The 17,148-nt window shown below is 46.1% G+C and overlaps 1 protein-coding gene across 1 annotated transcript in view; it reads right to left on the reverse strand.

Annotated features, from left to right (window-relative positions):
• RUNDC1 (RUN domain containing 1) overlaps positions 1–17,148 on the reverse strand; it is a 35,369-nt gene that overhangs the window by 15,711 nt on the left and 2,510 nt on the right. The window contains exons 2-3 of the mRNA XM_063960089.1: positions 6,210–6,368; positions 4,657–4,855 (exon numbers count right to left, since the gene is read on the reverse strand). Of these exons, the coding sequence (XP_063816159.1) occupies positions 4,657–4,855; positions 6,210–6,368 (358 nt within the window). The remainder of the gene's footprint in view (positions 1–4,656; positions 4,856–6,209; positions 6,369–17,148) is intronic.

Here is a 17,148-nt window from a genome sequence, read left to right on the forward strand (position 1 = left end):
GGTAAGTCTTGGAACAGACAGGGCCCCTGCTGTAGCAGATCCTGTCTGAGCGGTAGAGGCCATGGGTCCTCTGATAACATTTCTTGAAGTTCTGGGTACCAAGCTCTTCTTGGCCAATCCGGAACCACGAGTATCGTTCTTACTCCTCGCCTTCTTATTATTCTCAGTACCTTTGGTATGAGAGGCAGAGGAGGGAACACATAAACCGACTGGTACACCCACGGTGTCACTAGAGCGTCCACAGCTATCGCCTGAGGGTCCCTTGACCTGGCGCAATATCTCTTTAGCTTTTTGTTGAGGCGGGACGCCATCATGTCCACCTGTGGCCTTTCCCAACGGTTTATCAACAGTAGGAAGACTTCTGGATGAAGTCCCCACTCTCCCGGGTGTAGGTCGTGTCTGCTGAGGAAGTCTGCTTCCCAGTTGTCCACTCCCGGAATGAACACTGCTGACAGTGCTAGTACGTGATTTTCTGCCCATCGGAGAATCCTTGTGGCTTCTGCCATCGCCATCCTGCTTCTTGTGCCGCCCTGTCGGTTTACATGGGCGACTGCCGTGATGTTGTCTGATTGGATCAGAACCGGCTGGTTTTGAAGCAGGGGCCTTGCCTGACTTAGGGCATTGTAAATGGCCCTCAGTTCCAGAATATTTATGTGTAGGGACGACTCCTGACTTGACCAAAGTCCCTGGAAATTTCTTCCCTGTGCGACTGCGCCCCAGCCTCGAAGGCTGGCATCCGTGGTCACCAGGACCCAGTCCTGTATGCCGAATCTGCGGCCCTCTTGAAGATGAGCACTCTGCAGCCACCACAGTAGAGATACCCTGGTCCTTGGAGACAGGGTTATCAGCCGATGCATCTGAAGATGCGATCCCGACCACTTGTCCAAGAGGTCCCACTAAAAGGTTCTTGTATGGAACCTGCCGAATGGAATTTTGCTTCGTAAGAAGCTACCATTTTTCCCAGGACTCGTGTGCAGTGATGCACCGATACCTGTTTTGGTTTCATGAGGTCTCTGACTAGAGAGGACAGCTCCTTGGCTTTCTCCTGCGGGAGAAACACTTTTTTCTGTTCTGTGTCCAGAACCATCCCCAGGAACAGTAGGCGTGTGGTAGGAACCAGCTGTGACTTTGGAATGTATAGAATCCATCCGTGCTGTTGTAGCACTTCCCGAGATAGTGCTACTCCGACCAACAACTGCTCCTTGGACCTCGCCTTTATAAGGAGATCGTCCAAGTACGGGATAATTAAAACTCCCTTTTTTCGAAGGAGTATCATCATTTCTGCCATTACCTTGGTAAAGACCCTCGGTGCCGTGGACAGTCCAAACGGCAGTGTTTGGAATTGGTAATGGCAATCCTGTACCACAAATCTGAGGTACTCCTGGTGAGGATGGTAAATGGGGACATGTAGGTAAGCATCCTTGATGTCCAGGGATACCATGTAATCCCCCTCCTCCAGGCTTGCAATAACCGCCCTGAGCGATTCCATCTTGAACTTGAATTTTTTTATGTATGTGTTCAAGGATTTCAAATTTAAAACGGGTCTCACCGAACCGTCCGGTTTCGGTACCACAAACAGTGTGGAATAGTAACCCCGTCCTTGTTGAAGTACGGGCACCTTGACTATCACCTGCTGGAAATACAGCTTGTGAATTGCCTCTAGCACAGCCTCCCTGCCTGAGGGAGTTGTCGGCAAGGCAGATTTGAGGAAACGGCGGGGGGGAGACGCCTCGAATTCCAGCTTGTACCCCTGAGATACTACTTGAAGGATTCAGGGATCCACCTGTGAGCGAGCCCACTGATCGCTGAAATTTTTGAGGCGGCCCCCCACCGTACCTGGCTACGCCTGTGGAGCCCCCGCGTCATGCGGTGGACTCAGAGGAAGCGGGGGAAGAATTTTGATTCTGGGAAGTGGCTGACTGGTGCAGCTTTTTCCCTCTTCCCTCGTCTCTGTGCAGAAAGGAAGCGCCTTTGACCCGCTTGCTTTTCTGAAGCCGAAAGGACTGTACCTGATCATACAGTGCTTTTCTTAGGCTGTGAGGAAACCTGAGGTAAAAAAATTTCTTCCCAGCTGTTGCTGTGGATACGAGGTCCCAGAGACCATCCCCAAACAATTCCTCACCCTTATAAGGCTCTATGTGCCTTTTAAAGTCAGCATCACCTGTCCAGTGTCGGGTCTCTAATACCCTCCTGACAGAATGGACATTGCATTAATTCTGGATGCCAGCCGGCAAAATATCCCTCTGTGCATCCCTCATATATAAGACGACGTCTTATGTTCGCAAAATAGTATCCCTGTTTGACAGGGTTACAGACCACGCTGCAGCAGCACTATCTGCAGGTCTCAGTCTAGTACCTGAGTGTGTAAATACAGACTTCAGGCTAGCCTCCTGCTATTTATCAGCAGGTACCTTCAAAGTGGCCGTATCCTAAGACGCCAGTGCCACCTTTTTTGACAAACGTGTGAGCGCCTTATCCACCCTAGGGGATATCTCCCAGCGTAACTTATCCTCTGGCGGGAAAGGGTACGCCATCAGTAACTTTTTAGAAATTACCAGTTTCTTATCGGGGGAACCCACGCTTTTTCACACTTCATTCACTCATTTGATGGGGGAACAAAACACTGCCTGCTTTTTCTCCCCACACATTAACCCAAGTACCACTAAAAAAGGGTTTTATGTCAGAAATGTGTAACACATTTTTTATTGCCGGGATCATGTAACGGATGTTCCTAGTGGATTGTGTATATGTCTCAACCTCGTCGACACTGGAGTCAGACTCCGTGTCGACATCTGTGTCTGCCATCTGAGGGAGCGGGCGTTTTTGAGCCCCTGATGGCCTTTGAGACGCCTGGGCAGGTGCGGGCTGAGAAGCCGGCTGTCCCATAGCTGTTACGTCATCCAGCCTTTTATGTAAGGAGTTGACACTGTCGGTTAATACCTTCCACCTATCCATCCACTCTGGTGTCGGCCCACAGGGGGCGACATCCCATTTATCGGCATCTGCTCCGCCTCCACATAAGCCTCCTCATCAAACATGTCGACACAGCCGTACCGACATACCGCACACACACAGGGAATGCTCTGACTGAGGACAGGACCCCACACAGCCCTTTGGGGAGACAGAGAGAGAGTATGCCAGCACACACCAGAGCGCTATATAATGTAGGGATAAACACTATCACTGAGTGAATTTTCCCCAATAGCTGCTTGTATAAACAATATTGCGCCTAAATTTAGTGCCCCCCCTCTCTTTTTAACCCTTTGAGCCTGAAAACTACAGGGGAGAGCCTGGGGAGCTGTCTTCCAGCTACACTGTGAAGAGAAAATGGCGCCAGTGTGCCGAGGGAGATAGCTCCGCCCCTTTTTCGCTGACTTTTCTCCCGCTTTTTTATGGATTCTGGCAGGGGTAATTATCACATATATAGCCTCTGGGGCTATATATTGTGATTATTTTGCCAGCCAAGGTGTTTTTATTGCTGCTCAGGGCGCCCCCCCCAGCGCCCTGCACCCTCAGTGACCGGAGTGTGAAGTGTGTATGAGGAGCAATGGCGCACAGCTGCAGTGCTGTGCGCTACCTTGGTGAAGACTGAAGTCTTCTGCCGCCGATTTTCCGGACCATCTTCATGCTTCTGGCTCTGTAAGGGGGACGGCGGCGCGGCTCCGGGAACGAACACCAAGGACGGGTCCTGCGGTCGATCCCTCTGGAGCTAATGGTGTCCAGTAGCCTAAGAAGCCCAAGCTAGCTGCAAGCAGGTAGGTTCGCTTCCTCTCCCCTTAGTCCCTCGTTGCAGTGAGCCTGTTGCCAGCAGGTGTCACTGTAAAATAAAAAACCTAACATATACTTTCTTTCTAGGAGCTCAGGAGAGCCCCTAGTGTGCATCCAGCTCGGCCGGGCACAGAAATCTAACTGAGGTCTGGAGGAGGGGCATAGAGGGAGGAGCCAGTGCACACCAGATAGTACTAAATCTTTCTTATAGAGTGCCCAGTCTCCTGCGGAGCCCGTCTATTCCCCATGGTCCTTACGGAGTCCCCAGCATCCACTAGGACGTCAGAGAAATGGGTGCCCCTGATTTCATGGATGCCAATTTGGAGGAGGAGAGGGACTTTCCCCATCCCTAGACTCATGATTTTTCTGTAGTGCGGGGGATTCTTCCTGGTGATCACACTGATAACCATGCAAAAATCTCTATGGGAGCTCATGGGACTCCTCTGTTTCAAACAAGAGTGCTCCCATCTCTCTAGGTGCCAGGGCTGGGGAGATATAGGTACACTATTTCAAGCCACTCCCCCATCTCTGGCAATACTAAAGCAAAAAAAAACAAACAAAAAAACAAAAGTGATGTGACTACTTTAGGACTGGTCCCAGTAATCCTCTAGACTCCCCACTGGTAATTAACTCTGGTGGGCAGTAAGTAACCCCCGCGTACAAGTGGGACTCCTTATCTGCAATTTTAAGAAATATGCAGATGACAAACCCCATTCGTCGTTAAGTAACAAAACTGCATTCTTTACTCCAGCCTCATATAAACACAGTGTATATAGTGTGTTTTGAAATGCAGTTTTACACCCATAGGTGTAAGCTATAAGGCACATTGCTTTCAAGTGAAGTGTTTATTCTTCCGAAGATGTAAAATAATATAACACCCAAATTGACCTTGAATAAATTTTATGAACATCTCCAGGTCCCTGATCTGGGTTTTCAGTTGATCCACCAGCTGTTCTTTCACTCGGGCTGGGTTAACAATCTGAGCAATAGCAGCATCCACTCTTTGACGCAGCTCTTCAGGAGACAAGCAGCCAATGTCCTCATTTAAATTGACATCCAGTTTCTTAATCAATTCATCTATGATCACCTGGCAAAGGTAGAAGACTTAATGAATATACTATATGGATGTGATAGTTCAGCAATGCCCACTTCCCCCTTCCCAGTCTTGCTCCCTTTCCTCCAGCCACCCCAATTCGCACAAGCTCTATGCCGCTATGGATCAGATATCTTGAATGCTACAAGCTTTTCTGTAGGTTTGTTTTCTAGACCCTCACCTATAACCTATGAAAACACAAATAAATCTATTCCACCATCAACATGAATATTTTTGTTAATAAACTATTCTCCTATTCACATTTACAAAATAGGGGCAGATTTAATAGTTTTGCCCTGGGCTATTCAATTAGTGCCACAACCCAGTGCGTTAAGCCTTGGGGGGGGGGGAAGAGTACTTAACACAGATTATTCCTCAGTGAGGTGTTAAACCTGGACCTTTAGCCGTGTGGGTAAACACTGTGGCTAACAACTGAATTTGCACAATACTGTCTTTCTGTACCCTACAACTTTTACCAAACACGTTGCTTTTTTGGTTTTGCCTTCTTTTTGACTTTTCTATGTTTTATGAACAGGCAGCTTTTTGTTGCAATGGGATAAAACACAAAGCTAATCTCATTACAACTGCATCCAATGTCGAGAACATACAGAGCAAAAGCAGGCTATTTCATAAAACACATTAGAATTTTTAAAGCAAATATTTTTGTTTTGTTGTTTTTTTTGTTTAGTAATGCAGCATGGATATTTAAAGTTCTTCAACCACATATACAGTACCTTTAATTTGCACAAGTTGTTAGAAAGTAAAATGGTTGCATCTCCGGTACTCCCCGCTGCTTCCGGTGAGAGGCATTCTGGTTTGGCATACACCGGAACTAAAATGGGTAGGATGGGGAACATAGTCTTCCCCCAGCACAATTATGCTGATCTCTGTGTGTGAGTAGAGACCAGCTGCAGCAGGGTGGACTGTTTGCCCTGTGCCAACAGGTGAGATAGTGGAGTTATACCAGGAGGGTGGGGTTTAAAATGGTAGTGGGGTAATCTTTTGGCACTAGGGTGAGGTAGGGGCTGCCCCATAATAAAAATGACCCATACTGACAGGTGGGAGGCGGGACTGAACTGGAGGCCTACCGATAGGTGCGGGGCGTGCCACTGGGATCTATTACCACTAGAGGGGTGGGGGTTGGTAACGCTGGGGATCTTTTGCCACTATGGGGGCTGTTTCTGATGGGAAATAATTTTATAATGGGGTCTATGGACACAAGGGGACGGCGGGTATATATATAGATTTTTTTTTTAAATCAAATATTTATGTTATTAAAAAAAACTTTACTAGATTTAAAAAAAACAAGTCAATTTCTCCATTAAGCGGTTAAGGAATATTTGCTTACTCGCTGCCTCTCCATGAGGATAGATTGGGGCAGCGAATCGTAATTGCCTTCTTGGTATGCAAATGTCTCCAAGTCATCCAGCTGTGTCTTCAGCTGCACAATGAGCTCTCGCTGCTTCTTCCGCTGGGCCTCAATACGCTCCCTTTTTTCCCATTCACTCTGAAACAAGAGTTTTGTTTAGACTTCTAGTGCTGCAACATCAACATAGCATAGTTTTGACACAAAAATAAAAACACCAGCTACAGCATTTTGTACAAGCCTTTAATATATACAGTACATGCGTCTTACCAAATTTATATCATATACCAAAAATATATTATTGTACCTAAATAAAAAGACTAATGTTATCACAGGTTACTGAAGAAGAAACAAAAAAGAACAAGAATGACACTTACCAATTCCTGCACAGGTGAGCGTTAAAAAGAAAGGGAAAAATGAACTGTCGTTATTTGGCGTAAGTAGCATTTAGAAGTAGAACTGGTTTTGCATGGTGATAAGAGGGATCCAGGTGTGTCGTTTGTTTAAACAAATCAGTCACAGTAGCTGCGTTTTTGTGCCAGGATCATGCTCGTACAATTACAGCGCAAGGCTTCCCTACAACTCACCAGATATATGGAGAATGGACATTTCCTCAATATGAGACCAGATTTCTATACAATAAGAAAGCAGTACCTTTCACAACAGAGCATTTATTAGAAAGTACAGTAAGTACACACACTATAAACAGAATAGGACCTGACAAATAGGACATTCTTATTCAAAAACTTGGCTGTAAGGGCATACAAAATAGAATATTTGCCATTCAAAGTAGTGCAAAAATGTTTACAATTCTGAGGGAAAAATTCAATCAGCTGCGAAAAAATTTCATGGAGGGAGAAACAGGGTTTTTTTATCGCAATATTTTTAGGTGAAATAGGAGATTTATGGTAGACTTACCATTGTTAAATATCTTTCTGCGAGGTACATTGGTTCCACAGGGAAACATCGGGGTGTAGAGATGGATCTTGATTCAGGCACCAACAGGCTAAAGCTTTCGACTGTCCCAGGATGCACTGGTTCCTCCTCTATAACCCCGCCACCAGGCACTGTGAGCTCAGTTTCGTTAACCAGTCCAATGCAGGAGCAGGTAAAAGAGAAGGTAGATGTTAGTCACATAGAACCACGTTCTCATGACAGGAGAAGGGACTAACGGATAATGCCATACAAACCCATAGAAGCTAGGTGCGTCAGGGTGGGCGCCCTGTGGAACCAATGTACCTCGCAGAAAGATTTAACAATGGTAAGTCTACCATAAATGTCCTTTTCTGCAGAGGGGTACATTGGTTTCCACAGGGAAACATCGGGGATGTCCTAAAGCAGTTCCTCATGGAAGGGGACGCGCCGTGGCAGGTATGAGAACCCGGCATCCAAAGGAAGCATCCTGGGAGGTGGTAGAATCGAAGGCACAGAACCTAATGAACGTGTTCACTGAGGACCAAGTAGCCGCCTTGCACAACTGTTAAGCAGACGCACCTCGGCGGGCCGCCCAAGAAGGTCCAACAGACTGAGTAGAATGGGTTTTAATAGTAGCAGGAGCTGGGAGTCCAGCCTGTGCATAGGCTTGTGCAATCACCATTCTAATCCATCTGGCCAAGGTTTGCTTATTTGCAGGCCAGCCACGTTTGTGAAAACCAAAAAGTACAAAAAGGGTATCCGACCTCCTGATAGAGGCAGTCCTCTCCACGTATATACGGAGAGCCCGTACCACATCCAAAGACCGCTCTGACGAAAGTCAGAACCACAATCTCTGGTTAAGGTGGAAAGATGACACCACCTTAGGTAAATAACCCGGGCGAGTTCTAAGAACTGCCCGGTCACGGTGAAATATCAGGAAGAGTGGACGACAGGACAAAGTGCCTAGGTCTGACTCCCTCCTAGCAGAGGCGATAGCCAGTAGGAACAGGACCTTGACCGTAAGCCATTTAAGGTCCACTGACTCAAGAGGTTCAAATGGAGACTCTTGCAAGGATTCAGGACAACAGAAAGATCCCATGGAGCCACAGAAGGGACATATGGAGGCTGAATCCGTAACACCCTGAGTGAAAGTATGAACGTCAGGAATACACGCATTTTTTCTCTGGCATCACACCAACAAGGCAGAAATATGAACCTTGAGGGAGGCCAGACGAAGGCCTAAGTCCAGGTCTTATTGCAGAAATGCCAGAAGTCTGGAAGTTCTGAATGTGTATGCATCGTAATTCTTATCAGCACACCAGGTGAAGTAAGAATGCAAGACCCTATAATAAATCCGCGCAGATGCCGGTTTGCGGGCCTTCAACATAGTTTGGATAATTGCCTCGGAGAATCCTTTTGCCCTCAGAAGTGATGGTTCAAGAGCCACGCTGTCAAAGCCAGTCTGGCCAGGTTCAGGTACACACAATTCTTGAACGAGGAGGTCTGGGCGTTGAGGAAGTAGAAGAGGACGCTCTATCGATAGACCCTGCAGGTCTGAGAACCAATGCCTTCTGGGCTACGCTGGAGCGAATAGAAGTAGTATTCCTCCTTCTTGTTTGAACTTCTGCAGTACCCTGGGCAGAAGTGACACTGGAGGGAACACGTAGGGAAGCCAAAAGTTCCATGGAATTGCTAGTGCGGCCATGAACGCTGCTTGAGGATCCCCCTGGTCCTTGATCTGAAGACCAAAACTTTGTGATTGTGTCGAGACGCCATCAGGTCTACATCTGGTGGGCCCACTTGTCCACTAGGAGTTGAAAGACTTCCTGATGAAGACTCCACTCTCCGGCGTGCACGTCCTGACGACTGAGGAAATTTGATTCCCAGTTGAGGACTTCCGGAATGAACACTACCGATATTGCTGGCAGATGGCGTTCCGCCCAACGAAGGATTTTTGATACTTCCAGCATTGCCATGAAGCTTCGACTGCCTCCTCCCTGATGGTTTATGTATGCCACCGTGGTGGCGCTGTCTGACCGTACTTAACAGACTTGTTCTGTAACAGAGGCGGGGCGAGAGACGAAGCATTGAACACCGCCCGCAATTCCAGAATGTTTATCGGGAGGAGTGATTCCTCCTTGGTCCACCGACCCTGGAAGGAGTGTTGCTCCAACACCGCGCCCCAAACCCTCAGACTGGCATCCGTCATCAGTAGGACCTAGTTGCGGATCCAGAAGGGACGGCCCCTGCTTAACGGCTAGTCCTGTAGCCACAAGGTCAGCGACAAACGAACCTCCGGAGTTAAGGAGATCGTGTGAGACCTGATCCGATGAGGCAGGCCGTCCCACTGGGAAAGGATTAACCTCTGCAGAGGGTGGGAATGAAATTGAGCGTACTCCACCATGTCGAAAGCCGACACCATGAGGCCTAGTAATTGCATCGCCGAGTGTATCGACACTCTTGACCAAGAGAGGAAGTATCTGATCCTGTCCTGAAGTTTCAGGACCTTCTCTGGAGAAAGAAACAGCCGTCGACTGTGTGTGTGTCCAGAGGTACCCCCAGGTGCACCATGCTCCGAGCAGGGACCAGCGAGGACTTCTTCCAGTTGATTAGCCTCCCGTGGGCTTGTAGGAAGTTTACCGTCAGTTGTAGATGACTGAGGAGGACATTGTGCGAGTCCTCCAGAATCAGCAAGTCATCCAGATATGGAAGGATCCTGACTCCCTGGTGACGGAGATGAGCCGTCATCACGGCCATAACCTTGGTGAAGATCCGAGGGGCCGTTGCCAGTCCAAACGGCAGAGCCTGGAATTGATAGTGGAGGTTGCCAATAGCAAACCGCAGATATTGCTGATGCGATATGGCAAAATGAATATGCAGGTAAGCATCTTGTATATCCAGGAATACCATATAGTGATTTGAGGTTGAGTATAGGCCGGAAAGACACATTCGGTTTCGGGACTAGAAACAGGGTTGAGTAGTATCCCCTGCCTCGCTGGGACAGAGGTACCGGCACTATCACTCCTGTATCCAGGAGGGAACGCACAACCAGTTGTAGAGCTTGCGCCTTCAACGGATCCGAAGGGATAACCGTTGTGCAGAACTGGCGAGAGGGGACGTCTCTTGAAACAAACTGCGTACCTGTGAGAGACAACTTCTCGCACCCATGCGTCTGAAGTGGTCTTTAACCAGACCTCGGTGAATCGCAGAAGTTGGCCTCCCACCCTGGGGTCCCCCAGAGGGAGGCCCGCCCCATCATGCAGCAGGCTTGTCGTGTTTAGAAGCAGTCTGACGGGTAGACCAGGATTGTTTTGCTTTGGGCTTGGATGTTTTGGGAGCACGAGATTGTCTCAGGAATGCCTGACCTTTTGCTTTCCCTTGAGGCCGAAAAGGAGCGAAAAGTGGTACCTTTTGCCTTCTGTGCAGAAGGATTAGTATTCGGGAGAAATCCAGGTGGTCATTCCAAGTTGATCGCAGCAGGAAATTTTTTAGCAGTTGGGCAAAACCATGTGCACTGCAGGGGGGGCAGATATAACATTTGCAGAGAGAGTTAGATTTGGGTGGGTTATTTTGTTTCTGTGCAGGGTAAATACTGGCAGTTTTATTTTTACACTGCAAATTAGATTGCAGATTGAACACACCCCACCCAAATCTAACTCTCTCTGCATATGTTAAATCTGCCTCCCCTGCAGTGCACATGGTTTTGCCCAATTGCTAACAGAATTCCTGCTGCGATCAACTTGGAATTACCCCCCCAGTCTTAGCAGCCGCTAAGTCAGTCACAATCTTATGGAGATCTTCCCCAAATAGGATGTCTCCCTTAAAAGGGAGTACTTCCAAGGTCTTTTTGGAGTCCAGGTCCTCCTTCCACGACCTCAACCACAGAATACGGTGAGCCAGGATGGACGTAGTCAATGCCTTGGCCATCAACACACCTGCCTCAGAGGACGCCTCCTGAATGTAATAGGCGGCGGTGGTAATATGAGACAGGCATTGTCCGGCAATGTCAGATATATCTTGAGGCAGCTTTTCCTCTAATGCCAGAACCCATGCTTCAATTCCTTTTGCAGCCCAGAAGGCTGCTTTAGTGGGTCTATGTGCAGCACCTGTAAGGGAGTAAATAGACTTCAGGCACACGCTTATCTGTCGGTTCCTTCAGTGAGGTGACAGTGGTGACAGGCAGAGTAGATGACACCACAAGACGGGTGACATGGGAATCCACCGGTGGTGAATTTTCCCACTTGTTACACAACTCAGAAGGGAGAGGATAACAAACTACCATCTTTTTAGACAGGAAGAATTTCTTTCCTGGAGAAGACCAGGGTTCTTGACGTATGTCTACTAAATGGTCAGAATGCGGTAATAATATTTTAGTTACCTTCTGATGTTTAAACTTATCAGGTTTCTTAGAAACAGTAGTGGGATCAACATCATCATCTATTTGTAGGATCTGCTTAATAGCAACCACTAGGTCAGGGACATCAACCTGAGTTGTAGATTCCTCGTCAGAAGCAGCTGTATCAGTGTATGACGGGTCAGTAGTATACTCCCCATCTTCATCAGAAGAATCTTCCGAAAGATTAGTGGATTGTGAGGAGGAAGTGGCCCGCTTAGATGACCCCTTGACGCGAGAGTGAGTTGGGGTAGGTTTATGTCTAACCAAAGATTGATTCAATTGTTGCAACTGGGTAGACAAATTATCCGCCCAAGGCGGATTTACCATAGGGACAATATGTGGCTGCAATGGCACAGGTGGTCTCATAGGGGGCGTAAGGCGTGTCACAAGCGTATTGAGCATAGTTGAGAACGCCGCCCAAGGTGGCTCCTGATTGGTTACAGTAGCTGCGGACTGACTGGGAGATGTATGGCACATATTACAAAGACCATCATACAAAGCATCCCCCTCAGGTAAATCCTTGGCGCATGCGCTGCATGATACAAGAGCGTCTGTGGATTTCCCGCCCTTTGTGTTAGACATTTTAGTGAATGTAACCGCAGAGCATATGAGTATGATACAGCCAGACAGAGTACACTACCTGCGAATACAACACCAGCGTCTAAAATCCGGTACTATGTGACTGCGTACACAATACACAACACCAGTGAATCAATCCGGTAGTATGTGACTGAGTACACAATAGAATACACTTGATAGTAAATATTGTGCAGCACTATATATGAGACCCTGATGCATCTAGTCCCTCAGGGTACAGAATACAGTGATAGATAAAGCTGGGATACACTGAAAGTGAAATCCACACAGCAGATACGGCACACACAGTCACTGTGACAATGCAGATCTTTTATAATATATAAATAACATTTTAGTAGGACAATAAAACTGCACTGGACTAGTATATATATATATATATATATATATATATATATATATATATATATATATATATATATATATATATATATATATGTGTGTGTGTATGTGTGTATGTGTATGTGTATATATATATATATATATATATATATATATATATATATATATATATATATATATATATATAAAAAATATACACACAATGTCTGGCACTCCAATAAGCAATTTATACTGCGCCCGGTGCCCTCGCAGCCACAATGAAGACAAATATGCAAATATATCTATATATGCAATGATATCAGGCGGCACTCACAGCATTGTAGATACTGGTGAATAAACGGTCAGACTCCGTATGAATGTGTCAACGTTTCAATTTCATTAAAAATAATGAGAATTATCCTGACGACAATTTTTAATGAAATTGAAACGTTGACACATTCATACGGAGTCTGACCGTTTATTCACCAGTATGTACAATGCTGTGAGTGCCGCCTGATATCATTGTATATATATATATATATATATATATATATATATATATATATATATATATATATATATATATATATATATATATATATATATAAACAATGTAAAGGGCGGCACTCCAATGGATTTTGAAAAATAAACAGCTCACCAAGCCAGCTTCATTTCTTTCAACGTTTCAGGTGTCTTTATTTACACCTTTCGTCAGGATCCTGACGAAAGGTGTAAATAAAGACACCTGAAACGTTGAAAGAAATGAAGCTGGCTTGGTGAGCTGTTTATTTTTCAAAATCCATTGGAGTGCCGCCCTTTACATTGTTTTGTTTCTGTTTGCTGGGCCTTGTAGTGCCACGGGAAGGCACCCTGGTATTCATTATCTGCTGTAGGAGTGCCGGTCGCATCTGGTGTTATATATATATATATATATATATAAAACAATGCACGGCCCAAGGCCAGATGTATATATCAGAATACTCGTACAATATATTCTGGCACAGGTACACTTGTTCTTAACTAACGCTGTCTTAACATTGACATGTAGAATACTTAAGTGTCTGTAAAATCACGGTGCTGATGTCCAGGTGGATTTACAGAGGAGACCTTGCCCTGCAGTCCCGGAGACCAGTCACAGCTATTCATAGAAGATGGCACCCAGTGTCTCAGTCAGGGAGTGAGGGAGAGTGTGAAGCAGCTCTAGGGCGGTAACACCGGCAGTAGATGGCGCCCTTTCTGTAGCAGCCATGCGAACCAGGAGAGCGTCTGCGACCGTGTGCCTAGAGCCGGAGCGTCTCTGCCGCAAGTACCCGGAACAGAGCCAGCGAGAGTATGCAACGCCGCTGGGGAGGTGACGGAGCCACAGCACAGATTGTCACTCTGACATGTAAGTGCTGCGGCCCTTGAAGCCTTCTAAAAGCTTTTTCAGGGCTGCCCAGTGCTTCTGCAGGCACCAACTCGAAACTGAGCTCACAGTGCCTGGAGGCGGGGTTATAGAGGAGGCCCCAATGCATCCTGGGACAGTCTAAAGCTTTAGCCTGTTGGTGCCTGGATCAAGATCCATACACCCCGATGTTTCCCTGTGGAAACCAATGTACCCCGCTGCAGAAAAAACACTTAATGAGTACCGGCTTTTGGGGTTAATTGGATAGTCCCACGGGGAATCAATTAACCACAGTATATTACAGCATTGATAGTCCCCTTTTTCTGCCAAAACCCAGAAAAAAGGGGTTATCACTGCCCTTAATTTAAGAAAAGGAAAACAGCTGATATATAGCAGATTTCTCCTGCGACTTTTATTTGCGCATTGCACTGCAGCGCTGTGCCTGCGACGTGAAATCAATTTATTAACCTATGATAAGCTAACCGTACGCCAGTTTGAAGAAAACGCATAATGACATATCAGGATGGTGTTCTTTAGATTTACCCTGTGATTCGGAGTGTAAAGTCTCTGGCAGTTCTGTGCATATGTAAGCTGTCTGCTCACGTGCAGAGAACAGCAGTGATTTCAGATGATTTCTCCTCTGAGATTCTACTTTACAGCATGTGTGGCCTATATAGACTGCGCATGAACAGAACGGGGAAAAAATAGCAAGAGAATGTTGCATTCAGCATTACACAGAATGCTTGATTTTTCCTCTCGGTGGGAGGGTGGGGGCAGAAATCCAACAAAACTAGTGCGGCTTATGTTGGAGAGAGCCCGTTCTCGCGCCTTGACAAAGCAGCTTCCTGTATTGAATAGCGCCGGGACCTCCTTCCTGGCGCTATTAACTTCGCAATTAATTGAATCGACCCTTATGTGGTCAGAGAACTATTATCTTCTCAGTCTGTTAACAGATCACAGTGAAGCCAGAAAATAACTGTTTGCTCAAAATTATGCACCAAACAACAAAATCTTGTCCAGTCTGTGAACCTACCACACCTGCAAGATTGGCCTGTGTCTGATCACAGCTAACCTCTAATTTTGTCTTCATCTACACAGGAATTTCTAGAGTTTCTCGCTCTACTTGTTTAGGTGTAATATGTTATTTATACCACTTTCAGACAGAAATGTCTGAAAATCCCAGCTTTTACCTGGTATTTCAGTGCTGAGGCACTTTGCTGGTCCCTGCCGGACCTCCCCTTTCACACATACAAGAATTTCTACCAGTAATATGCGGATCAACATGGGTATTTCGTCTGTGTGAATGGGTCAACCCAGGTCTCCGACCCTGGTAAATTCCTGGGTCAAAGTCTCGGGAATTCACAACCCGGGTTAACCCTTTCACACAGAAAAAGGACCCGTGTTTATCTGCAAATCACCGGGTAGAACATTGCCTGCGCATATCGACCTATCTTTTATATAGCAGCGCCGATTTGGACAGGGGCGCTACTGTGCCCGCACCGCAGCCATCATACATGAGGGAGAAGCGGTATAACGCACATAACATGCGCTGATACTTCTTTTTCTCCATATCGCCAGTTCATACATTTACCCCATTGTGAAGTACACCTGAAACATTAAACAAGTTCCTATGTTAAGAATTAATCCAGAGATAATTGAAGGTGTTTCAATACATCTATACCAGTAATGGCATGACCTATAGGGTACACTGAAGAGCTCTCTATTGTGTGACATTCTGCATCTATACCATTTCTTTTCTCGAGCTATAATTTTTCCTGTTTTGTCTAAGCCTTGGGTGTTATGGCAAGCAATTCCCATTATCTGGTGCTCTGCACCCTATGTAAAACCTCTACTTTTATTTGTACGTCTTTGGTTGTGAAGTTTTAGGGGACTAAGTTTCTATTTGGACTGCAGATATCACTTTCTAAGGAAGATGCATCAAGCCTTGGAGAGAGACAAAGGGGGTCATTCCGAGTTGATCGCTCGCTAGCAGTTTTTAGCAGCCTTGCAAACGCTATGCCGCCGCCCATTGGGGAGTGTATTTTAGCTTAGCAGAAGTGCGAACGCTTGTGCAGCCGAGCTCTGCAAAAACAGTTTGTGCAGTTTCTGAGTAGCTCTGAAAGTACTCAGCGCTTGCGATTACTTCAGCCTATTCGTGTCCGGATTTGACGTCATACACCTGCCCAGCCACGCATGCGGTTTTTCAGACACGCCTGCGGTTTTGCAAACACTCCCTGAAAACGGTCAGTTGACACCCAGAAACGCTACCTTCCTGTCAATTTTCTTGCGGCCGTCAGTGCGAAGGAAAACTTTGCTAGAACCTGAGCACAACCACAAAGAGCTTTGTACCCGTACATCGCGCGTGCGCATTGCGGGCCATACGCATGCGCATAAATGCAGTTTTTTCACCTGATCGCTGGGCTGCGAAAATCGTCATCAAGCGATCAACTCTGAATGACCCCCAAAGTAACCAACTAGTTTGTAAACTGGCATTTCTTAAGGTGCATATACACGGTGCTATTCTGCCTGAAGGACGATTTTCACTTTGCTATTTCCCTTGAGCCCAGAGCCACCGATATTGACTATACACACGGCCCAATTTTGGCTACGTACAATTCTTACTATATACAATTTTGACTATACTAGAAACTAGATTGTACACTTTCTAATCAAAATTGACCTGCCTGCAGAGTCTATTTTTTCTTGCTATATCAACCCCGCGGGAGTGTGCATCGTCATCGCAAGCTGTATACATGGTGTGATATGTACTATGTTTTCTACAGATATGGACTATATAGTCCATATCGGTAGTTCAAATTGCACTGTATGCACCTATAGATTGTGCTAGATCAATGACAAAAGCTGATTATTTTGGGTAACTTCTCCAATCAGCTTCTGCCAGTGAACTAGCACAGTCTTTGAAATGATAAGCTGGTTAGTTGCTTTGGGCAACCAATCCACTTTATCTCTCTCCAAAGCTCTATAAATTTCTCCCAGTATGCTGGATTGCACTATATTCCATCCAAACATTATTTCCATAGATTAAGTGCAGAGACAGAAAGAGTGAAGTAAGGTGTAATAAAGTAATACAATTAGATAGCCTGGAAATGCTGCATGCAAAAGGAAAAAAGGTGATCTTGTAATAGGAGTCCTATACTCCAATAAGTAATACTTTCAGTCAGTTTCACCTTTAAGCTCCAATAGTACCAATCTGTCAGACACGTTAACTCTAGTTACCATTTGCTTCCCCTCTACAATCAGAAACTAGGTATAGTATATCCATAGTCCAACTTCTGCCTCTCAGTCACATA

The sequence above is a fragment of the Pseudophryne corroboree genome, chromosome 3 (assembly GCF_028390025.1).
Source record: "Pseudophryne corroboree isolate aPseCor3 chromosome 3, aPseCor3.hap2, whole genome shotgun sequence".
Classification (NCBI taxonomy): Eukaryota; Metazoa; Chordata; class Amphibia; order Anura; family Myobatrachidae; genus Pseudophryne; species Pseudophryne corroboree.